The sequence below is a fragment of the Lepus europaeus genome, chromosome 8, assembly GCF_033115175.1.
Source record: "Lepus europaeus isolate LE1 chromosome 8, mLepTim1.pri, whole genome shotgun sequence".
Taxonomy (NCBI): Eukaryota; Metazoa; Chordata; class Mammalia; order Lagomorpha; family Leporidae; genus Lepus; species Lepus europaeus.
This window is the reverse complement of record NC_084834.1, coordinates 50,101,524-50,127,689: the sequence shown is the minus strand read 5'-3', so window position 1 is coordinate 50,127,689 and position 26,166 is coordinate 50,101,524. Positions and strand designations below refer to the sequence as shown.

Here is a 26,166-nt window from a genome sequence, read left to right as displayed (position 1 = left end):
TTCGAGTCCTGGCTGCTCCACTTCAATCCAGCTCTCTGCTGTGGTGTGGGAAAGCAGCAGCAGATGGCCCAAGTGCTTGGGTCCCTGCACCCACATATGAGACCCAGAAGAAGCTCCTGGCTCCTGGCTTCAGATCTGCCCAGCTCCAGCAGTTGCAGCCATCTGAGAAGTGAACTAGCAGATGAAAGACACCTCTCTCTCTCTGCTATCTGTATCTGCTATCTGTATCTCTGCCTTTCAAATAAATAAATAAATAAATAAATCTTTACAAAAAAAAAAGAATCAAATCTTTCGGATTTCACCTTTCATTTTATAGATAAAAAATCAGTCATTTCTTGAATTTGCAGTGGGTTTCACAGAGGGTTTTCAAGTCAATGTAATGAGAGACTTTAAATTATGTAAGCCTAAGAATAATGAGTAATGCGGGGCCAGCGCCATGGCTCACTTGGCTAATCCTCTGCCTGCAGCGCCGGCACCCTGGGTTCTAGTCCTGGTTGGGGCGCCAGGTACTAGTCCCGGTTGCTCCTCTTCCAGTCCAGCTTTCTGCTGTGGCCTAGGGGGGCAGTGGAGGATGGCCCAAGTGCTTGGGCCCTGCACCTGCATGGGAGACCAGGAGGAAATACCCGACTTCTGGCTTCGGATCAGCGCAGCACCGGCTGTAGTGGCCATTAGGGGAGTGAACCAACGGAAGACCTTCTGTCTCTCACTATCTAACTGCCTGGCAAAAAATTTAAAAAATAATAATAATAATAATGAGTAGTGCAATGGCTTCGGAAAGGTTAATCTAGCAGCGGCATGTCAAATGGATAGAGAAAATGAAGTTACAAGGAATAAGCCACTATGGAAAGGAAGCAGGATCAAACATAAGATGTCAGAACTTTCCAACTGGCTTTATGTGAGATAACCAAAATATTAACAAAGTTCCTAGTCTGGAATCCTGGCATAAATGATTTTATGCTAATGACAGTATTAGAAAGGTTATAACACATGAAGATAATAAAGAGAGGCTGGTGTTGTGGCATGGCAGGTAAAGTAGCCATCTGCAATGCTGGCATCCCATATGGACATGGGTTCAATTCCTGGCTGCTCCACTTCCAATGTGGTCCCTGCTAATGTGCCTGGGAAGGCAGCAGAAGATGGCTCAACTGCTTGGGCTCCTGCACCCATGTAGGAGATACGGAAAAAGCTCCTGTGCCTGGCTTCTGCCTGGCCTAGCCCTGTCAGTTGCAGCCATTTAGGAGTAAACGAGCAAATGGAAGTTCAATCTCTATCTACCTATCTCTTCCTCTCTCTCTGTAACTCTGACTTTCAAATAAATAAATAAATCTGATAAAAAGAAAAAAATTTAGAACCTGATGTCTAAAAAAGCCAAAAACTGACCTTACTAGTTACACGTGTGTTTCAAGGCTATGTAGGACCTACATGGTAAGACATGATATGATCAAATCTCTATTTATTGAAAATCATCAAACTAGCTGTAGAAAAGAATTAGGAATACATCTTCTGTATATAGAGGGATTGCCAGGATGTATTAAGTGAAAAAAGTAGAATGGAACAAAATAGAGACAGTTATTATGTACAGGATACATGTACAGCTGCTGAGTATTGTTGCCAAAACAAGTAAAACCTGAATCTGATATTTTACATGAGTACTCAGAAGTATGATACGAGGGGGCCAGCTGGGTTAAGCCACCACCACCAGTGTCCCTTATCAGGTGGTTCAGGTCCCAGCTGCTCTACTTCTGATCCATATTTCTGCTGATGCACCTGGGAAGCTAGCAGAATGTGGCCCAGGTACTTGGGCCATTGTCACCAAATGGGAGACGAGGATGGAGTTCCTGACTTCCAGCTTTGGCCACAATTAAGAAATGAACCAGGTGATGGGGCCAGCGCTGTGGCGCAGCAGATTAAAGCCCTGGCCTGAAGCACCAGCATCCCATATAGGCACCAGTTCGATACTCAGCTGCTCCACTTCTGATCCAGCTCTCTGCTGTGGCCTGGGAAAGCAGAAGATGGCCCAAGTCCTTGGGCCCCTGCACCCGCGTGGGTGACCTGGAGGAAGCTTCTGGCTCCTGGCTTCGAATCGGCGCAGCTCCAGCTGTTGCAGCCAATTGGGGAGTGAACCATCAGATGGAAGACCTGTCTCTCCCTCTCTCTGACTCTCCTTTCTCTGTGTAACTCTTTCAAAAAAAAAAAAAAAGAAAGAAAGAAAGAAAAAGAAGTGAACAAAGTAATGGTTTACCTGCCTCTTCCTTTCTCTGCCACTTTCAAATAAACAAAGCTTTTTTTTTTTTTTTTTAAAGCATGATACAAGGGACCTCTCTTGTGTCTGAGACACTTTTAGGAACTCCAAAAGTTCAGAACTAGTTTCTTAATGAATTATTTTTCACTTAAAAGTGTTACTTTTGTTTTCCTGTATGGACTTATTGTTATTTTGGATTGTTTTCAAACAACTTCTGATATGGTGAATACATATTACAAAAACAGAAGTGTCTTTGTGCTTTCAGTAATTTTTGAGAATGAAAAAGTGGATACTGCGATAAAAAAAAAAAAGTCTATGAACAACTGTTTTAGAGCAGGTCACTCGCTCTCAAACCTGCACAGTAGAATTACCTGCAGAATTTAAGTATGGATGCTAAGCCTCATGACTAGAGGTTCCAACTTAATGGTCAGGACCCAATACCAAACATCAATCAAAGAAAACAAAACAAAAAAACCCTACTCTCCCAACTGCCTCGGAATACGAATGCTGGATTGAGAAGCACTCCTTAAAAAAAAAAAGATTCCCTGGGCACTCAGCCCTCTGCCTCAATGCTGAGCCGCCCGCCTGGCCTGGCCAGGTGTACTCCACTCAACCATGTAACCTTGCTCCTTCCCCCAGTCCGAGCGACTGGGCACTCTCTCTCAGTTTCTGTCTGGAGAGGAGCCCATCTGTTCTAACGGCTGTCCCTTCCCTAATAAACCTTGCTTTTTGGGCCAGCACCGTGGCTCAACAGGCTAATCCCCCGCCTTGCGGCGCCGGCACCCCAGGTTCTAGTCCCAGTTGGGGCACCGGATTCTGTCCCGGTTGCCCCTCTTCCAGGCCAGCTCTGTGCTGTGGCCAGGGAGTGCAGTGGAGGATGGCCCAGGTGCTTGGGCCCTGCACCCCATGGGAGACCAGGAGAGGTGTCTGGCTCCTGCCTTCGGAGCACGCCGGCCGCGGCAGCCATTAGAGGGTAAACCAACGGCAAAGGAAGACCTTTCTCTCTCTCTCTCTCTCTCTCTCTCTCACTGTCCACTCTGCCTGTCAAAAAAAAATAATAATAATAATAAACCTTGCTATTTTACTTTCCACTTAAAAAAAAAATCCCTGGGGGCCGGAGTTGGGGCCTACCACATTAAGCCGTCATATGGGGTGCCCTAGGTTTTAGACCCAGCTGTTCCACTTCCAAAACCGTTCCCCGCTAAGGCGCCTGGGATAACAGTGGAAGATGACCCAAGTCTGGGCCCCTGCACCCACCTGGGAGACCGGAAGAGGCTCCCGGCTCCTGGCTTCAGCCTGACCAGGCCCCACCCGTTGCAGCCATTTGGGAAGTGAACTAGAAGATGGAAGATCCCTCCCTCTCTCTGTAACTCTACCTCTGAAATAATAAATCTTTTTTTTAATTAAAAAAAATAGAATTCCCAATTTAAGATTTTTATTTATTCATTAGAATTACACAGAGAGAGGAGAGGCAGAGAAAGAGAGAGGGTCCTTCCATCAGCTGGTTCACTCCCCAATTGGCTACAACGGCCAGCTCTGCGCCAATCGGAAGCCAGGAGCCAGGAGCCAGGAGCCTCCTCCAGGTCTCCCACACGGGTTCAGCGGCCAAAGGACTTGGGCCATCTTCTTCTGCTTTCCCAGACCATAGCAGAGAGCTGGATAGGAAGTGGAGCAGCCAGGTCTCGAATCAGCACCCATATGGGATGCCGGTTCTTCAGGCCAGGGCTTTAACCCGCTGCACTACAACGCCGGCCCCAAGATTTCCCAATTTAAATAAAAATTGGAAAAGAGGAACATGTTAAATCACGCTATGAGTTGCATAAGCTATATAGGAAGGCGAGGGAGACACCTGCTACATTAAAGGAACATATTAAAGCTATTTCTTCTAAGAGAAAGTGAATAATCCTGGAAAATAAATTCAGTTAACCACAAAAAGTAGTTCCGTACTCTGTTCCGGTTTTGCTGCTACGCCGCCTGCAGTTCTGTTCCCCAAACGCACTCGGAGACAGGCGCCTCGACAGGCCGGCGTTGCCTTGCGCGGGGCCCACGTGTTGGAAGTCACGTGTCAGGCGCCGGGCTGCGGGAGGCCGTTGGAGGCGCCTGCGCAGCTCCTCGGAACCCCAGCCGGCCCGCCTGTTTCCCAGCGTCCTAAGCGCTTCCTTCCCGCCACGACGACGCTGAAGCGGTTTGGTGCTTCCTTTCTTCGTAGCTTTCATTCGTTTGGGGCTGCTGGTTTTTGCGTCCATCCTCCCACTATGCAGCGTGAGCCTGCCAAGAAGAAGCCGGAGAAGAAGGCTGAGAAGCGGCTGTTTGACGTCGCATCCTTCGGAAGGGACCTGCTGGCCGGCGGGGTCGCGGCGGCTGTGTCCAAGACGGCAGTGGCGCCCATCGAGCGGGTGAAGCTCCTCCTGCAGGTGCAGGCATCATCCAAGCAGATCAGCCCCGAGACGCGCTACAAAGGCATGGTGGACTGCCTGGTGCGGATTCCCCGCGAGCAGGGTAGGTGTGGCGGGCCCCTGGGCCGGCCTTTCCCCGCCGGCGTCCCAGAGAAGGGAGGTGGCCCTGAAGCTGAGGGTTGTAGAACCCACGGCCACGTCTGTTGGGGATGAGTTTGTCCCTTAATCTTTTGCAATTTTGGTTCTTAGCCTAAAAAGCTCTACCTTCCCAAGGCCAAGAAGGGCTACTAACGATCAGGAGAGACCACCATCTCTCTCTCTCAAATTAGCTCTGCTGCTACCGGATTAACGCCGTGGTGCACCTGAGCCTGGCCCCAAAGGAAAGTGGTTAACCACCCAGAATTGAAAGCCTATATGATGATTACTGCTCTCACTTGCTTATTTGTTGAAATGGTACGCTTAGCAGAAGTACGAAAATATTGGGGCCTCAGTACTGTGCTACCTATTGTTGAAAAGATTCTGCTTGTTCTTGAGAATTTCTGAAGCACAGAGCTGAGATTAACGTGGCACTTAACTTTGCACCAAATTTAAGGGAACCCCAAAAACTTAGTAATCAAAATAAACAGTATTTTTACACATCAGAATCATGCAAAAAGGCCCATAATAACAATAAAGATGGGATCTATATTGCTTTTTTTTTTGCATCAAGGCCTGTCCTTATTTAAAATTTTGTTTTTGCTCATCATAGAATCGTTTTTCATTAACAGTGAAATAATTTGTATGAATAATAATGAAAGTACTTTGAGAACCATTGTTATAGAATGGTTCCTAAGATAGCTAAGGAGGTAAATTTGTCAGAAATCCAACATAATTTGTTCATATAGTTGGATTCACTTTGAAATTTGTACAGACTTTTAAAAGGAAATAGGTTCTCAGTGTGTGTGTGTGTGTGTGTCCCTCTCTGCAACTCTGCCTTTCAAATAAATCTTTATAAAAAAGGAAATAGGCCTAAATATTATGTATTCTAAGTGAGAAATTAAGTGACTTCAACTCCAGTGCGGCCGTTCTTCCACTCCTGGGTCAAAGGCAGGTTATCGTCTCACAGGAAAGCGCTCTTCCCCTCAGAATGTGGTTACAACTCTTCCTAATCTATTGGGTGGAGTATGAGACGTCTGTCTAAACTGCATCTAGAACAGTCATCTGGGAAACTGAGCTCAGGTCATTCATTGTGAGTGGCTCACCTCTTCCACTCCCATTCATTTTATCAAAGCAGACTTCCAGTTTCACCCAAGTTGTTTGTTTTGTTTTTGTGTCCACCTCCTCCCAAAGAAAAGCAGAGCCTATGCCTCCTTGGCTTATATTCTAAGACCTCTTCAGAGAAGTAGGAGCCTATTTATTATTAGCTAATCTGCTTTGAACATAAAATCAGGTAAAGTGAAGTTCTGGTCAGGTTGTGCTGACCAGTGCTAATTTATATTTTAAATGTCTTTTTGCAATATTTAAATCTAAACATATTTGCTATGGTCCTTTTAAGTTGAAGTTGTTCTAAATAGCGTTCTGGTCACTGCTTTCTTTATCTTCCAAGATGAGATATCATAAGCAGAGCTTTTAAGATGTTTTCTGTTCTTAGATAATACAAGGCGTTGTGAATGCACCATGGTATAGCCCAATGCTGAGGGATTCACAATAGGAATAACATTGCCATCTAGAGGCATTTTTGGAAACTCGTGAAGGAATTTCTTATTTAACACAAAAATAGATATAATCCTAAATTGCAGTGACATGAAAGGTAAGGGCCATGTATTTTTCTGAAGACTAGAGCAGTGAGGTTGTTTTAATATCCTAGGGTTCATCTTGAAGATGATAGTTTGGAGTATGGAGAGAAAATACTAGGAGTTTTTTCAAAAAGATTTATTTAGTTATTTGAGAGGCAGAGAGGTCTTCCATCTGCTGGTCCACTCCCCAAATGGCCACAAAGGCTGGGAGCTGGGCTGATTCGGAGCCCGGAGCTTCTTTCTGGTCTCCACATGGGTGTAGGGGCCCAAGCACTACTTTCCCAAGCCATCAACAGGGAGCTGAATCTGCCGGGACTGGGACAGGCATATGGGGTGTGAGCCCCACAGGTAGAGGCTTACCTTATTATGCCACAGCGCCAGCCCTAGGAGTTTTACTTACATTTATTTTGTCTTAATAAAGTGGGAAAGTGATTTCACTGATATTTTATGTACTGATAGTAGTTTGCTTTTTGTTTTAAAAGTTTTTTATTGTATATATTTATGGGCTACAGTGTGATATGCAATGTGTACTGATCAAATCAAGGTAATCAACTTTTCCTTATATTTGATGTTACTTTATAATGGGAGATTTAGAGCTCCTTCTATTTGTACATAAAATATATAATGGGTTATTATGAATTGTAGTCACATTGTTTCTTTGATCTAACTGTGATATGGTATCTATTATTGAAACCTCTAGTGTCCCCCTTATGTCTCCCAGGCTCTATTAATTAGTATTCTACATTTAGATTTTTAAAGCTTCCAGATATTAAAGAGGCAATATTTATCTTTCTGTGTCTGGCTTATTTCACTTAACATGATATTCTCCAATTGCTGCAAATGTCAAGATGGCATTCTTTTTTACGGTAGAAAACCATTCCGTTGTGCATACATTGCACACTTTCTTTATGGACTCCTTGGGTGATTTAATTCATGCTTATTTTATCATAATTCAGTTCAGAGTTGATTTTTCTCATCCTCAAACTATGAAGAAACTATATTTTCTTAGAATTGGATCAGATATGTAACAGATACTCTAGTTTCAGCACTGTTTTTTTCTATGAATGTTTTGCATATTAGGAAATTGTCCATTTATTCTGTGTGACTGGAGAATCAAGAAACTTCTATTTTATCACTTTTAATTTTCCCTTGTTTTATTCTGGCCAAAAGCTATTGTTTTTGCACAGCATGTATTTTTATATAGAAGGCAGTAGAAATTTAATACTCTAGGTCTGGAGTCATCTAGACCTGAAATAAAATCGTAGCCTTTGCCTTACTTTGAAACCTTGACTATTTTTTACTTCTTTGAATATCAGTATTCTCAATTTTATACTCGATATAATATTCCCTACCTGATAGAGTAGTTGTGATAGTCGGAGACGATAAGGCAGGTGAAATAGTCAAGGTATTGTTTATAGTATAGTGCTCAATAAATTCTAGCTATTTAATGAAAATATATGTTCCTAAATTTACAAACATTTATTTAATATGTTCATTTGGGATAAACTTGCATCTACACATGGAGTAGATTTTAAAAAAATTATTTATCTGACAAATTGGGGAGGGGAAATAGAGAAAGTGTAAGCTTCTGCTCCCGTCTACTGGTTCACTCCCTAGATGCCCACAGTGACCTGGCTGGTGTCAGAAGCCAGGAACTCAATCTAGATTTCCCACATAAGTGACAAGAATCCAGTTATTTGAGTCATCACTGCCCCCTCTCAGAGTCTGCATTGGCAGGATACTGTAGTAAACAGACCCAGGAATTCCAATATGGGATACAGATGTCTTAATGGCCAGGTCTGCTCCTAAAATACCTTTGTAGTGCATGGTGTACCTAAAGATAGTTGACTTAAAACCCTAAAATCTGATTTCCAGCAATAATATTTCCATAGAAAATCCATATAGAATTCCACTTTGGAGGTCCTTACCCTTAACATTCTGAGCAATGACATCTGAATTTCAAGCAGAATGGCATAGTAATTAGAAGAAGAGAGAATGAAAATAGCAGTCATCACAATTATCTATGGAAAAAAGGTTAAAACATGGATTCCTAACATAGCACCTATAGCTTCAGGGAGTCTATGAATTCTGTAACATATATGTAAAAATATTTTATATATGTGAGGTTTTTTTTTCAGATATAACCAATTTAGAATTGCCAGATATACTTCCTTATCTTTCTATTTTACATCTAGGGATTTGTTTCTAGATTATTTTCATTGTGATATTGGTATCTGTTTTGATGCAAAAGTTTTTTTCATACAAATACAATTTTTTTAAAAGGAACACATTCTTCTTTTTTTTTTTTTTTTTTTTTTTTTTTTTTTAGAGAGACAGAGAGAAAGGTCTTCCTTTTCCGTTGGTTCACCCCCAAAATGGCGCTACGGCTGATGCACTGCACCCATCCGAAGCCAGCAGCCAGTTGCTTCCTCCTGGTCTCCCTTGCGGGTGCAAGGCCTAAGCACTTGGGCCATCCTCCACTGCCTTCCTGGGCCACAGCAGAGAGCTGGACTAGAAAAGGAGCAACCGGGACTAGAACCCGGTATGCCGGCGCCACAGGCAGAGGATTAGCCAAGTGAGCCGCAGCGCTGGCAAGGAACACATTCTTCTGCCAGCTTTACCTTTTTAGTCATAAATATGACACTCTGTCATGATCTTTAGTTACTTTCCTGATGTAGTGATTAAAACTTCCATTTATATTCAACACATTAGTCAAAGTTACAAATATTTTATGTTGGTATTACTCTTATATATCATTTTGTGAAATAAATATTAATACTATAATAATAATTACAGAATAACTAGTAATCATTCATAATCTTAAACCCATAATATCTCATACCAGCCCACTGAATTAGCTGTTTCCAAAGTGGCCATTAATATTTAACAGTCATGTGCAAGATGGGAATTCTGTTACCTTTCTCATAATGACACTTTTTCTAAGTGCAGTTTATTAGTTGTTTTCTTTTTGAACGAATGATTGATTGGTTGGCAAGACTCCTGCCAAAATGTTCTTTCTGAATAAGATTATCTCTGTCCTCTACTAATAAGTAACTTGTCATACTACAATAAACCATGGTGCAGAAAGTTAAATCTTATTCTTCAGCACCATTTACACATAGTTCACTTTCTACAGTTTTTCTCTTCCTGAGGTCTGACCTCTGAGAAAAGACAAATTCTGAACTGCATTCTGTAAAAGTTTTTGTTGGATTATAGGAACTTTTTCTTTACCAATATTTTTTCTCTCTTTTTGTTAACATGTATTTATTTATTTGAAAGAGAAAGGGAAAGACAGAGACACACATTTGGAATATCTTCTGCTGCTTTCCCAGGCACATTAGCAGGGAGCTAGATCAGAAATGGAGCATCCAGGACTTGGACTGACACCCTTTGGGATGCCAGTGCTGTAGGCTGCAGTTTAACCCACTGCACCACAGTGCTGGCCTGATAGGAACTTAAATAACACTAAAAATGCCTCCAAAAATTAGATTTACCCACCTCCTTCAGTAATTCAGTGTAGCCCTAACAGGTAAGAAATATTCTTTTGTTTACATTTTTCTTTTTTTTTTTTTATTTGACAGGTAGAGTTATAGACAGAGACAGAGAGAAAGGTCTTCTTCCATTGGTTCACTCCCCAAATGGCCACCACAGGCACGCTGTGCCAATCCGAAGCCAGGTGCTTCTTCCTGGTCTCCCATGTGGGTGCAGGGGCCCAAGCACTTGGGCCATCCTCCACTGCCCCCCCGGGCCACAGCAGAGAGCAGATCTGGAAGAGGAGCAACCAGGACAGAATCCTGTGCCCCAACCGGGACTAGAACCCGGGGTGCTGGTGCCATAGGCGGAGGATTAACCAAGTGAGCCACAGCGCCAGCCCCCTACATTTTTCTTGTTTTAAAACTCTTACTTTAATTCCATTTAAAAAATTGACTCTTCTTACTACAGAAAATATTCATGTGATTATTTATGGAGAAATATCATGCAACTGAATTGTTAGACTGTGTAGATTTGAATTTGGTCTCAACAGACTTCATCACTGTGTGACTTTGGGCAAGCTACTTAACTTCCCTGTGCCTTAGAAGTTGTTTTAACTTATTACATCATCTGAAAAGTGGAGAGAATAATAGTTTCTACCCATGGGTGGTTAAAAGGATTAAATTAGTTAAAGGTAGTTCATAGAAAATTATAAGCTTTTATTTTTATTAATATTAGCTCAAGGATAATTTTTCAGAATTATTGAGGAAAACTGATAAAAATTGTATATTTACAATATACTAGGTGATGTTTTGATATGTGTATGCTTAGTACATTGATTACCACAAAGAAGCTAATTAATACATCCATTGCTCAGATAGTTAGCATTTTGTGTTTGGGTGAGAAGATTTGAGATCTCTCCTAGCAAACATCGAGTATACAATACAATATTATCAACTACAGCTGTCATACTATACATTGGATTATCGAAACTTATTCACCTGGCAGAATTGAGGCCTTTTATCCTTTGAACAACATCTCCCCATTTTCTGTCTCCCACCCCCTAATTAAGCCTGCCCCACCTCTGGTAGCCATGATTCTACCCTCTACTTGCGTAAGTTTAGCTTTTCAAATTTCATGTGTAAGATCATGCAGTGTTTGTTTCTCTGTGCCCAGCTTTTATTTCACTTAGCATAATGTCCTCTAAGTTCTATCATGTTGTTATAATTACAAAATTCCTACTTTAAAAAATATTTTAATTTATTTGAAAGACAGACACAGATCTTCCATGTGCTGGTCACTCCCCAAATGCCTACAACAGTCAGAGCTGGATCAGGCTAAAGCTGGGAGCCTGGAACTCAATGTGGGTCTTCCTTGTGCATGACAGGAACTCAAGTACATAAGCCATCACCTGCTGCCTCCCACAGCGTGCATCAGAGAGAAGCTAGAATCAGGCTGGTTGGGGCATAGTGGATTAAGCCACTGCTTGAGATGTCACCAACCTACATATCAGAGTGCTGGTTTGAGTGTCAGCTATGGTGCTTTTGATGCAGCTGCTTGCTGACATACCTGGGAAAGCAGCAGAAAATGGTTGGGCCCCTACCACTTGTGTGGAAGACCCAGATAGGGTTCTGGGCTCCTGGCTGTTGTGGCCGTATGGGGAGTGAATCAGCAGACAGAAGAGCTGTCTCCATCTGTCACTCTGTCTTTCAAATAAGTAAGTAAATCTTAAAAAAAAAAAAAAAGGATGTGGAAATGTGGAATCAGAAGCAGAGCTGGGACTGGAATTCAAGTGCTTTCACATGGGATGCTGGTACCCCAAGAGATATCTTAACTAGGCCAATTGCCCATCCTAGAATTTCTCCCATTTTAAAGCCTGAATAACATCCTTTTGTGTACATACATCACTTTTCCTTCATATGAACATCTAGGTAATGTTTGTATCTTAGGTATATGAATAATAATGAGTGGCTAATATACACAATGAATATGAGAACATAGGATTCTCTGCAATATATTGATTTTACTTCCTTTGGATATATACCCATTTGTGGGATTATTGGATCATTTGCAAGTTCTACTTGTATTTTTAGTTTTATGACACTTTTTTTAGTTAATTTTTTTTCTTTTTGTCTAGTTTTATGACACTTTTATACTGTTTTCCAAAATGGCTTTACAAATTTACATTCTACCAACAGTATACAGAGTTCCTTTTTCTCTACTTTCTTGCCAATGTTTTTGTCTTCCATCTTTTTTATAATAGCCTTTCTAACAGGTTTTAAGTGATACTGTGGTTTTGTTGTGTACTTTCTGATGATTAGTCATGTTGAGCATTTTTTCATACACCTGTTGGCCATTTGTATGTCATCTTCTGAGAAATGTCTGTTTAAGGTTTTTGCCTCATTTTTAATTGTTATTTGTTTTATTGACTATTATGTTTTGAGTCCTTTATATATATATTTGATCATATATACTATCAGATGTGTGGTTTGCAAATATTTTCTCCCAAGATATGGGTTGTCTTTTTGCTCTGTTGCTTATTTGCTGAGGAGAAGCATTTAGTTTGAGGAATCCCATTTGTCTTATTTTTTAGTCATTTAGAATCATATCCAAAAAAATCATAGCCCAGATGAATTTTGTAGAACCTTTCCTCAGTTTTTGTTTATCACATTTAGTTTCAGGTGTTTTGAGATGATTTTGGTATATAGTATGAGACAAGGGTTACATCTTCTAAGTGACATTTATAAAGAGATCATCTTTTCCCTGTCATGAGTACTTGGCACTTTTGTTAAGAATCAGTTCACCATAGATGTGTGGGTTTATTTCTGAACTCTCTGTCCTGTTCCGTTGGTCAGTATGTCTATTTTTATGCCATTACCATGATATTTTGATAATATTGTAGCTTTATTGTATATTTTGAAACCAGATAGTGTGATGCCTTTAACTCTGTTTTTTTTGCTCCAGGTTCCTTTGACTATTTGTTGTCTTTTGTGATTCTGTGTGAATTATAGTATTATATCCATTTCTTTGGAAAGAGTGATTGGAATTTCAATACTAATTGTATTGAATCTGTAGATTCAATCCATGCTCTAACTCTTCTTCCCCCCTCTCCCATTCCTATTCCTAATTTTTACAAAGATATGTTTTCAGTTTACTTTATATTCATAAGATTAACCCTACACTAAGAGTTCAGCAAACATATGAAGAAAAAAACCACTATTTTTCAACAGTAGAGAAAAATGCTCTAAACAATCATTAAATCTCAAAATGTGCATTTTACTTCAATACATTTTAGTTACTCTATTAGTTACCACAGATACGGGAAAGCATATGGTATTCTTTTTGGGACTGGCTTATTTCACTAAGTATAATGGTTTCCAGTTGTATCCATTCTGTTTCAAAAGACAGTATTTCATTTTTTTAATCACTGAGTAGTAGTCTATAGTGTATATATACCATAATTTCTTTATTCAGTCATCAGTTGATGGACATCTGGGTTGATTCCATATCAAAGCTATTGTGAATTGAGTTGCAATGAACCTAGGGTACAGATCACTCTTTCATATGCTGATTTCATTTTGTTTGGGTAAATTCTCATGAGTGGGATGGCTGGGTCATATGTTAGATCTATATATTCAGATTTCTGAGGTATCTCCACACTGTTTTCCACAATGGCTGCACCAATTCACGTGCATACCAGCAGTGGATTAGGGTACATTTTCTCCACATCCTCACCAGCATTTCTGAATAAGAGCCATTCTAACTGTGAGAGACAAAACCTCATTGTGGTTCTGATTTCTATTTCCCTAATGGCTAGTGATTCTGAACATTTTGTTCATATGTCTGTTGGCCATTTGAATTTCTTCTCTTGAAAAATCCTGGTTAAATCCTTTGCCCATTTATTAACTGGATTATTTGTTTTGTTGTTGTTGAATTCTTAAGTTCTTTATAGATTCTGGATATTAACCCTTTATCAGTTGCATAGTTTGCAAATATTTTCTCCCATTCTGTTCGTTGCCTCTTAACTTTGCTGAGTGTTTCTTTTGCAGTGCAGAAGCTTTTCAGCTTGATGCAATCCCATTTGTCAATTTTGGCTTTAATTGCCTGTGCTTCTTGGGTCTTTTCCAAGAAGACTTTGCCTGTGCCAATGTCTTGCAGGGCTTCCCAAATGGTATCTAGTAATCTGATGGTATTGGGTCATAGATTTAGGTCCTTGATCTATTTTGAGTGAATTTTTGTGTAAGGTATAAGGTAAGTTTTTTTTTTAATTTGTTTATTTATTTCAAAGGCAGAATTAGAGGCAGAGGGAGAAAAAGAGGTCTTCCATCCACTGGTTCACTCTCCAAATGGCCACAATGGCCGGAGCTGTGCCAATTTGAAGCCAGGAGCCAGGAACTTCTTCCAGATCTCCCACATGGGTGCAGGGTCCCAATGACTTGGACCATCCTCTGCTGCTTTTCCAGGCCATAGCAGAGAGCTGGGTCAGAAGTGGAGCAGCCAGGACTCGAACCTGTGCCCATATGGGATGCCGGCACTGAAAGCAGCAGCTTTACCTGCTATGCCACAGCGCCACTCCCAAGGTAGGGGTCTTGAGTCATACTTCTATGTATGGAGATCCAGTTTTCCCAGGCATCATTTGTTGATGAGACTGTCCTTACCCCAGGGATTGATTTTAGCTCATTTGTCAAAGATAATTGGTTATAGATGTGTGGATTGATTTCTGGAGTTTCTGTTTTGTACCATTAGTCTACACATCTGTTGTTTTTTCGTTTTGCCAGTACCAGGTTGTTTTGATGATAACTGCTCTGTAGCATGTCTTGAAATCTGGTATTGTGATGTGTCCAGCTTTGTTGTTGTATGAGATTGCTTTATCTATTCAGAGTCTCTTGTGTTTCCATGTGAATTTTAGCATTGTGTTTTCCAGATCTGGGAAGAATGTCATTGGTATTTTGATTAGAATTGCATTGACTCTGTTAAGTGCTCGCAGTAATAAGGACATTTTGGTAATACTAATTCTTCCAGTGTACAAACATGGAAGATTTTTCCTTTTGTGTGTGTGTGTGTGTGTGTGTCATCTTCTGTTTCTTTCTTTAATGTTTTGTAAGTTTCATTGTAGAGATTTTTGACATCCTTGGTTAAACTTATACCAAGATATTTAATTATTTTTGTAGCTATTGTGAATGGGATTGATCTTTAAAGTTCTTTCTCAGCCAGGACATTGTCTGTGTATACAATACAAAGGCTATTAATATTTATGTTTTGATTCCATATTTTTTTTATTATTTGACAGATAGAGTTAGACAATGAGAGAGAAAGAGAGAAAGGTCTTCTTTCCATTGGTTCACTCCCCAAATGGCCGCTACAGCTGGTGCTGTGCCGATCCGAAGCCAAGAGCCAGGTGCTTCTTCCTGGTCTCCCATGCAGGTGCAGGGCCCAAGCACCTGGGCCATCCTCCACTGCCCTCCTGGGCCACAGCAGAGAGCTGGACTCGAAGAGGTGCAGCCAGGACTAGAACCAGCACCCATATGGGATGCCAGCACTGGAGGCGGAGGATTAACCAAGTGAGCCACAGTGCCAGCCCCTTGATTTCATATTCTGCCTCTTTACCAAACTCTCTTTTGAGTTCCAATTGTCTCTCTGTGGAGTCTTTTGTATCCTCTATATATAGAATCATGTCTTCTGAACATTTTTTGCCTAGTGGCTCTGCCTCTACTTCCAGGGCTATATTAAATAGCAGTGGTGAGAACAGCCATCCTTGTCTGGTTCTAATCTTAGTGGGAATGCTTCCAACTTTTCCCCATTCATAAGATGATAGCCATGGGTTTGTCAAAAATTGCCTTGATTGTGTTAAGGAATATTCCTTCTATACCCAACATGCTTAAGGTTTTCATCATGAAAGGATATTGCATTTATCAAGTGCTTTCTCTGTATCTATTGAAATAATCATATAGTTTTTATTCTTCATTTTTTTACTGTGATGTATCACATTTATTAATTTACAAGTGTTGAACCATTCCTGCATTCCAGGGTTAAATCTTACTTGGTCCTGGTAAATAATCTTTCTGATGTGTGTTGGATTCGATTAGCTAGTATTTGGTTGAGGATTTTGTGTTTATGTTCATCAGGAATACTGGCCTAGACATCTTTGTTGTATCCTTTTCAGATTTAGGAATTAAGGTAATGCTGGCTTCATAGAAGGAGTCTGGGAGGATTTCCTCCCTTTCAACTGTTTTTAATAGCTTGAGAAAATTGGAATTTGTTCCTTTTTTAAAAAAAATGTTTTTTTTTAATTTGAAAAGGCAGAGTTAGAGAGAGAGAGAGAGGTTTTCCACCTGACAGTTCACTCCCCAAATGACTGCAATGGCTGGAGCTGCACAGGTCTGAAACTAGGAGTCAGGAGCTTCCTCCATGTCTCCCAGGCAGGTGCAGGGGCCCAAGGACTTGGACCATCTTCCACTGCTTTACCAGGCCATAACTGAGAGCCAGATTGGAAGTGGACCCAAACTGGCGCCGGTATGGGTTGCGAGTGCAGCAGGCAGCAGCTTTACCGCAGCACCACAGCGCCAGCCTGAATTAGTTCTTCTCTAAATGTCTGGAAGAATTCATCAGTGAAGCCATCTGGTCCTGGGCTTTGCTTTTGTGGAGAGAGTCTTTATTACTGATCTTTGTCTTAGTGGTTGATTTATATTTCCTGTGTTTTCATGACTCAATTTTGGTAGATTGTAAATATGCAGGAGTCTATCCATTTCTTCTAGATCTTCTGATTTGTTGTCATATGGCTCTTTGTAGTAAATCCTGATTAATGTTTTTATTTCTGTGTTACCTGTAGTTACATCTCCTTTTTAATTTCTGATTTTATTGATTTGGGTCCTCTCCCACTTTTTTTTGGTTAGTGGGGCAAGTAGTGTATCAACTTTGTGTATTTTTTTTCAAAAAAACCTCTTTTCGATAAAAGCTCTTCATTTCACTTGTCTGTTGTATTTTTTTATTTTGGTTAATTTTGCTTATTCTCTAGTTTTAATTATTTCTTTCCTCTTAATTTTGAGTTTGTTTTGTTGTTTTTCTAGGTCTTGAGATGCATTCATAGTTCATTTATTTGGTGCCTTTCCAGTTTCTGTATTTAGGCACCAGTGGCTATAAACTTCCCTCTTAACACTGCTTTTGCTATATCCCCTAAGTGTTGATATGTTTTATTATCATCCTCATTTGTCTCCAAAATTTTTTTATTTCTCCTGATTTCTTCAATGACCCACTGTTCATTCAGGAGCATGTTGTTCAGTCTCCATGTATTGGCATATGTTCTTGATTTTCCTGAGTTGTTAATTTCCAGCTTCATTCCATTGTGGTAGGAAAGATGAATGGTATGGTTTTGATGTTTTTTAGTTTTCTGAGACTTACTGTATGGACTAGCATAAGGTGTATACATGAATGAAAACTTCTTCCATGAAATTGACTTTTGAAGAGAAATAAAAATGAAATATTAGAAATGAAGAATTCAGTATGCCAAATAAAAAATACAGTGAAAACCAAAACAGATTTGATGAGGCAGAAAAAAGAATATCCAAGCTAGAAGGCAAATCTTTGAAATTTTTTCAACCACCCCCCCCCCAAAAAGAAGAAATTAGGAAACTGAAAACCAGTGTTGAAGATTTATGGGATGCTATCAAACAGTCCAACATCTGCGTCTTAGGAGTTCCTCAAGGCATGGAAGGAGATAATGGATTAGAAGGCCTATTCAGTGAAATAATTACAGAAAACTTCCCTAATTTGGAGAAGAAAGGGACATCCAGGTACACAAGGCACATAGAACTCCTAATAGATGTGACCAGAAAAGATCCTCACCACAACACACTGTAGTTAGACTTTCAGCAGTAAAACATAAAGAAAAGGTTCACAGTGACTCCTGTTGCTGACTTAACAATTTGACACTCCTGTTCATGGCGTCAGTAATCTCCCTAGGGTCTAGTCATGAGTTGCCAGGGCTATGGAAGCCTTTAGAGTTCGCTGACTTTGATCTTATTCTGATAGGGTCATAGTCAAAGTGGAAGTTCTCTCCTCCCTTCAGAGAAAGGTACCTCCTTCTTTGATGGCCCCGTTCTTTCCACTGGGATCTCACTCACAGAGATCTTTCATTTAGGTCTTCTTCTTTTTTTTCTTTTCCATGGTATCTTGGCTTTCCATGCCTACAATACTCTCATGGGCTCTTTAGCCAGATCCGAATGCCTTAAGGGCTGATTCTGAGGCCAGAGTGTTGTTTAGGACATCTGCCATTCTATGAGTCTGCTGTGTATCCCACTTCCCATGTTGGATCTTTCTCTCCCTTTTTGATTCTATCAGTTAGTATTAGCAGACACTTGTCTTGTTTGTGTGATCCCTTTGACTCTTAGACCTATCAGAGCCATCAATTGTGAACTGAAATTGATCACTTGGACTAGTGAGATGGCATTGGTACATGCCACCTTGATGGGATTGTATTGGAATCCCCTGGCACATTTCTAACTCCACCATTCGGGGCAAGTCCGATTGAGCATGTCCCAAATTGTACATCTCCTCCCTCTCTTTTTCCACTTTTATATTTAACAGGGATCACTTTTCAGTTAAAATTTAAGTGTCAAATTGTTAAGTCAGCAACAGGAGTCACTGTGTACTTACATCCCATGTGGGATTTGTCCTTAATGTGTTGTCTAATGTGCAGTGATGCTATAACTAGTACTGAAACAGTATTTTTACACTTTGTGTTTCTGTGTGGGTACAAACTGATGAGATCTTTACTAATTATATACTGAATCGATCTTCTGTATATAAAGATAATTGGAAATGAAAAAAACCTGGTGCTAAATTGGAAATGGCATAGAAAATTAATTTTTAAAAAAAAATATTATGTAGGATCTCTGTCTTTAATGTGCTGTACACTCTTATTTAATGCTATAACTAGTACTCCAACAGTATTTTTTTCACTTTGTGTTGCTATATGGGGGCAAACTGTTGAAATCTTTACCTAATATATACTAAACTGATCTTCTGTATATAAAGAGAATTGAAAGTGAATCTTGATGTGATTGGAAGGGGAGAGGGAGCGGGAAAGGGGAGGGTTGTGGGTGGGAGGGAAGTTACGGGAGGGGGGAAGCCGTTGTAACCCATAAGCTGTACTTTGGAAATTTATATTCATTAAATAAAAGTTTAATAAATGAAAAAAAAAGAAAAGGTTCTAAAATGTGCATGAGAGAAACACCAAATTACTTTCCAAGGATCTCCAATTAGACTCAGAGCTGACTTCTCATCAGAAACCCTATAGGCTAGAAGGCAATGGAGAGACAGTCCAAGTCGTAAGAGAAAAAAATTGCCAATCTAGAATACTGTACCCAGCAGAGCTTTCATTTAGGAATGAAAGTGAAACAAAGATTTAGGTCTTTAATCCATTTTGTGTGGATTTTTGTGTAATGTGTAAGGTATAGGTCTAGTTTCATACTTCTGCATGTGGAGATCCAATTTTCCCACTACCATTTGTTGAAGAGACTGTCCTTGCTCCAGGGATTGATTTTAGCTCCTTTGTCAAATATAAGTTGGTTGTAGATGCGTGGGTTGATTTCTGGCATTTATGTTTTGTTCCATTGATCTATCTGTCTGTTTTTGTACCAGTACTAAGCTGTTTTGATTATAATTTCCCTGTAGTATATCTTGAAATCTGGCTTTTGATGCCTCCAGCTTCATTTTTGTAGTATGACTGCTTTAACTATTTGGGGTCTCTTGCATTTCCATATGAATTTCTTTTTTTTTTTTTCTTTTGACAGGCAGAGTTAGACAGTGAGAGAGAGACAGAGAGAAAGGTCTTCTTTTTCCGTTGGTTCACCCCCCAAATGGCCGCTATGGCCGGTACACTGCGCCGATCCAAAGCCAGGAGCCAGGTGCTTCCTCCTGGTCTCCCATGCGGGTGCAAGGCCCAAGCACTTGGGCCATCCTCCACTGCCCCCCCCCCCCCCCGGGCCACAGCAGAGAGCTGGACTGGAAGAGGAGCAACCAGGACAGAACCAGCGCCCCAACCGGGACTAGAACCCGGGGTGCCGGCACCGCAGGCAGAGGATTAGCCTAGTGAGCTGTGGCGCCGGCCTTCCATATGAATTTCAACATCATTTTTTCTAGATCTGAGAAGAATGTTATTGGTATTTTGATTGATACCATGTTGAATCTGTAAATTGCTTTCAGTAGTATGGACATTTTAATGTTATTGACTCTTCAAATCCACTAATATGGGAGATTTTTCCATTTTTTGTCTTATTCTATTTCTTTCTTCAAAGTTTTGTAATTCTCATCATAGAAATCTTTGACATCCTTGGTTAAATTTATTCCAACAAACGAGGTTTTTTTCATCTATGTTCATCAGTGAAATTGATTTATAGTTCTTTTTCTGTTGTTATCTTTTTCAGGTTTAGGAATTAAGGTGTTGCTGGCTTTATAGAGGAGTTCAGGAAGATTCCCTTCCTTTCAGTTGTTTGAACAGCTTGAGAAGAATTGGCGTTACTTTAAAACATCTAGTAGAATTCAGCAATGAAGCAATCTGATCCTGAGCTTTTCTTTGCTGGGAAGGCCTTTATTACTGATTCAATCTGTCTTGGTTATTGGTCTTTTTAGGTTTTCTTAGTCATCGTGGCTCAATTTAGGTAGGTTGTATGTATATATTTCTTCTAGGTTTCCCAGTTTGTTGGCATACAGCTCTTGGTCGTAATTTCTGATCATTATTTTTATTTATGTGGTATCTGTTGTTACATTTCCTTTTTCATCTCAGATTTTATTGATTTGGGTCGTCCTCTTTTTTTTTTTTTGTTAGTAGGGCCAAGGGTAAATTCTGTTTAATTTTTTAAAAAAACCAGCTCTTTATTTTGCTGATCTTTTGTATTGTTCTTTTGGTTTCAGTTTTGTTTATTTCTCTAATTTTAATTATTTCTTTTCTACTACTAGTTTTGAGTTTGGTTTGGTACTGCTTTTCTTTGTCCTTGAGATGCATCGATAGCTCATTTATTTGGTTTGCCTTTCCAATTTCTTGATGTAGGCACCAATTGTATAAACTTTTCTCTTAATACTGCTTTTGCTATATACTGTAATTTTTTTTGCAGAATAATACATCCTTTATTTTTTATATTTTTTATTTTTATTTTTTATTTTTTTGACAGGCAGAGTTAGTGAGAGAGAGAGACAGAGAGAAGGTCTTCCTTTTTCCATTGGTTCACCCCTGAGGTGGCCACTACAGCCAGCGTGTTGTGGCCGGCACGGTGCACAGATCTGAAGCCAGGAACCAGGTGCTTCCTCCTGGTCTCCCATGCTGGTGCAGGGCCCAAGCACTTGGGCCATCCTCCACTGCTTTCCCGGGCCACAGCAGAGAGCTGGACTGGAAGAGGAGCAACTGGGACAGAATCTGGTGCCCCAACCGGGACAAGAACCTGGGGTGCCAGCGCCACATGCAGAGGATTAGCCGAGTGAGCCGTGGCACTGGCCCCATCCTTTATTTCTTATAGATGAGGAAGTTTCCTTAATTTTTTTTTTTAATTTTGTTTAAGTTATACAACCTTCATGTGTTTCATATGTACAGATTTAGGAACGAAGTGGGACTTCCCCTTCCTCCCATATCCTGTAAGTTTTTATATGTTGTATTATCTTCATTCATTTCCAGAAATGAATTTCTCTTTTGATTTCTTCAATGACCCACTGTTCATTCAGGAGCATGTTTTTTAGTCTTCATGTGTTAACATATGTTCTAGATTCTTGAGTTCTTGATTTCCAGTTACGTCCTGTTGTGGTCAGAGAAGATCATGTTATGATTTTGATTATTTTTAATTTGTTGAGACTTGCTTTATGGCCTAGCATGTGTTCTATCCTAGAAAGTTCCATGCACTGGTGAGGAAAATGTGTACTCTTCATTTGTAGGATTAAAAGTTCTGTAGATATCCATTAGGATTATTTGGTCTCTAGTGTCAATTAACTATTGTTTCCTTGCTGATTTTCTTTCTGGTTGATCTGTCCATTGCTAAAAGTGGAGTACTGAAGTCCCCTGTTGCTATTGTACTTGAGTCTATGTCTTCCTTTAGATCCGATGACATTTATTTTAAATAGCCAGGTGACCTATAATTAAGTTCATATACTTTTATGATGTCACATCTTTCTGTTGAATTGATTTCTTAATCATTACATAGTGCCCTTCTTTGTCTCTTTTAACAGTTTTTGTGTTAAAGTCTGTTTTGTCTGATATTAGGATGTCTATTCCAGCTCTTTTCTGGTTTCTGTTAGCATGGAATATCTTTTTCCATCCTTTCACTTTCAGTCTGAGTGTATCTTTGTTGGTGAGATGTGTTTCTTGTAGGCAGCAAATAGATGGGTTTTATTTTTAATCCATTCAGCCAATCTGTATCTTTTAACTTGAGAGTTGAATCCATTTACATTCAAGGTGGCTATTGAAAAGTAACAATTTGGCCCTGCCATTTTTCCATAAGTATTCCAATTGTAAACTTTGGGTTTCCTTTGTACTTTTGCTGAGGGATTTTCTTCCTTCATCTTCTTTTATAGTGATGACCCTGTTTCTGTGTTTCTCTGTGTAGCATGTCCTTGAGCATCATTTGTAAGGCTGGACAAGTGATGACAAGTTCTTTCAATTTCTGTTTTGTTATGGAAGGTCTTTATTTCACCTTCATTTCTAAATGAAAGCTCTGCAGGATATAATATTCTGGATTGAGAGTTTTTTTTTTTCCTAAAAACTTGGAATAATCTCACCATTCTCTCCTAGTGTATAGGGTTTCTGATGAGAAGTCAGCTGTAGTATAATTGTTAATCCTTTGAAAGTAATCTGGTGTTTGTTGTGCACATTTTAGGATCTTTTCTTTATGTTGTACTGTGGAGAGTTTGACTACATGTGTTGTGAAGATCTTTTCTGGTCGTGTCTTTTAGGAGTTATATGTGCCTTGTGTACTTGGACGTCCCTTTCTTTCTCCAAGTTAGGAATGTTTTCTGTAATTATTTCACTAAAAAGCCCTTCTATTTTTCCAAGCCTTCCCTTCAAAGATCCATATGTTGGGTCATTTCATAGTTTCCCTCAAGTGTCCAGCACTTTTTTTTTTTTTGTCTGACTGTAAATTTCCAGAGATTTGTATTCTTGGATATTCTTTCTTCTGCTTTACTGAATCTGTTGTTAAGGCTTCCCATTTGTTCTGTTGAATTCTTCATTTCCAGTATTTCATTTTTTATTTCTCTTTAAGATCACAGTTCTCAGGAGAAATTTTCTTTCATGTCATGTACAGATTTCATTAGTTTGTAAATTTGCTTCTGATTACTTCTAAGTAATACTACAATCAATTTTTTGAACTCCATTTCTTTTTTAAAAATATTTATTTATTTGAAAGTCAGAGTTACACAGAGAGAGGAGAGACAGACGGGGGGGGGGGGTCTTCCATCTGCTGGTTCACTCCCCAGTTGGCCACAGTGACTGGAGCTGTGCCATTCTGAAGCCAGAAGCCAGGAGCTTCCTTCGGGTCTCCCACACAGGTGCAGGGTCCCAAGGACTTGGGCCATCTTCTACTGCTTTCCCAGGTCATAGCAGAGAGGTGGATCAGAAGTGGAGCAGCTGGGTCTCAAACCGGCACCCATATGGAATGCTAGTACTGCAGGCTGAGGCTTTAACCTGCTGCGCCACAGCGCCAGCCCCTTGAATTCCATTTCTAGCATTTCTTCAATCTCATTATTTTCACATTCTAGTATTGATGTGTTGTATTCTTTTAGGAGCATCATGTTGTCTTTCTAACTCTTGTTTCTTGTATTGTTGCATTTATTATTAGGCATTTGTGGAGATGCTTGTTAAGGATTTTTTTGTTTTTTGGTTTTTTTCCCCCTGTGATGGCTTTTATCTTTGGACTACACCTCTGTGGCTTAATGTAGTATCCACTCTTTCTATGAATACCCAGAGGCATGTGCAGGTGTGGCCAGAGATCTCTGTTCAGTGCTCCAGGATGAAGGGAGTGTCCAAGGTGAAACCCAAATTGGACATGGTAAATATCCTCTTTTTTAAAAAACGATTTATTTACTTACTTGAAAATCAGAGTTACACAGAGAGAGAGAAGGAGAGGCAGAGAGAGAGAGGGAGGTCTTCCATCTGCTGGTTCACTCCCCAATTGGCTGCAATGGCTGGAACTGCACCAATCCGAAGCCAGGACCCAGGAGCTTCTTCCAGGTCTCCCATGCATGTGCAGGGGCTCAAGGAGTTGTGTCATCCTCTAATGCTTTCTCAGGCCATAGCAGAGAGATGGATCGGAAGTGGAGCAGTCGGAACTCAAACCAGTGCCCACATGGGATGCTGGCACTGAAGGCGGCAGCTTTACCCATTATGCCACAGTGCCACCGCCAGTCTCCTCTCTTGTTTTTTTTTTTTTTAATTAGAGGAAGGTTTGTTCTGCTCTGTTGACATATTTTCACACTTACCTCTTCTCTTCAAAGGAGACCAATGCCTGGGCACTAGCCCCAGTGGGTACAGTTTACATCCTTGCTGCCACAAGAACCACACAAAGGATCTATGCAGTCCTAAGTGTGAGCACAGATCCCATAGCAATGACCCTCTCCAGGGAATCAGGGACCTCTGTGTGTGTAGAGCCTCTCATAGTGACTGCCCAAAATCCCAGCTACACCCTGCACCCTCCCATGCAGCCACAGTGTTTTCATAGTCCTGGCACACAATGCTCCCGCAGTCACGAGCACCCATGAGAAATGACCCCTGTCATTTCTCACAGCCAGACTCAGACCTCTCTTCTCAGTTGGTTGCTGGGCACATGAACACAAGTTGATGGAGCTGTTATTTATGTCCAAAATGGTGTCCACCCTCTCTTGGCTAGTTACAGGACATGGGAGCCAAGTGGTCTGGGAGAGAGAAATGTGCTCCCTCCCCCATTTTTTTTTTTTTCGTTTAGGTTGGCTGGTATGCTGTCCCCCATAGGGCTCTGCGCCAGACTCACGCCAGGCTCCTCATGCAGCTTTATCACCAATGGCTTGGGCTTCTGCAGTCTGCTTTCAGCTCACTCTCCAAAGCTGGTGCTGAGGCTCTTGGCTGCTGGGGTCCTGAGTTGTGTGCCTCCACGTAGGTCCACTGTGTCTCTTTAATTTGCATGGAGTTTTCTCTGCTCTTTTCTCCCTAACTCTAACCTGAAATTGCACTCTCCCCACTCTTTTTTTCTTTAACTATTTTCCCCTAGACTAGAGCAGTGAGCTCCCTCTCTATTTCACCATCTTGAAAGTCTCTCATGTACTATGTTTTAATTAAAAAAAAAAAAAAAAACTCAGTGTCTGAGTTCAGCATTGAGATCCATCAGGTTAAGCTGCTGTTTGCAACACCAGCTGTCTGTTAATGCTCTGGGGAAGATAGTAAAATATGGTCCAATTGCTTGAGCCTCTGCCATCCATATGAGATATCAGGATGTAATTTCTGGCTAGCCCAGACCTGGGTGTTGGAACCATTTGGAGAGTGAACCAGTGGATGGAAGATCTCTCTCTCCCTCTCTCTCTCTCTCTCTCTCTCTCTCTCTCTGTGTGTGTGTGTGTGTGTGTGTGTGTCTATCTCTCTCTGTCTCTCTGCTTAGTGATTCAGTCACCTTATTCGTTCTTGGTCTACTCACACTTTTCATGGTTCAGTGTGGTAGGTTGTATGTTTCTAGGAATTCATCCACCACTTCTAGGTTATCTAGTTTCTTGGCATGTAATTGTTCATAGCAGTCTCTTATGAACCTTTGCATTACTGTGGTACCAGATGTAATGTCTCAATTTTCATTTATATTAATTAAGTCTTCTCTCTCTTTTTTAGTCTGGTTAAAGATTTATCAATTTTGTTTATCTTTTTAAAAACTGGTTCTTACTTTCATTGATCCTTGCTGTTTGTGTAGTCTCTGTTTTCATTTTTTTTCCTTCCTTTTGCTAACTTTGGGCTTAGTTTGTTCATTTTCTAGTTTCTTGAAGTACAAAGTTAGATTGTTTAAGATCTTTCTGTTTTGATGTAAGTACTTTTCACTATAAACTTCTCTCTTAAATCTGCTTTTGCTACATTCCCTAAGTCTATGTGTTGTATTTCCATTTCAGTTTGTCTCAACATAGTTTTTTGCTCTTTTCATTTCTTCTTTGACCCATTGCTTGTTTAGAAATGTGTTTCTGCATATGAAAGTACTTCAAAAATTCTTGGAAAATGGAATTGAAAGGTTTTACTTCAGTACAAAAAACATTTGAAATTCATGAATAGTTTTTCACAACACAGCATTTTTGAAGA

General features: G+C 40.3%; 1 protein-coding gene across 1 annotated transcript in view; it reads left to right on the top strand.

The window, feature by feature from the left end:
- The first annotated feature begins 4,420 nt into the window (after positions 1-4,420).
- The window catches only part of SLC25A31 (solute carrier family 25 member 31), a 40,974-nt gene continuing 19,228 nt past the window's right edge, over positions 4,421-26,166 (top strand). Inside the window, exon 1 of the mRNA XM_062199658.1 lies at positions 4,421-4,741. Within this exon, the coding sequence (XP_062055642.1) occupies positions 4,498-4,741 (244 nt within the window). The 5' untranslated portion in view covers positions 4,421-4,497. The remainder of the gene's footprint in view (positions 4,742-26,166) is intronic.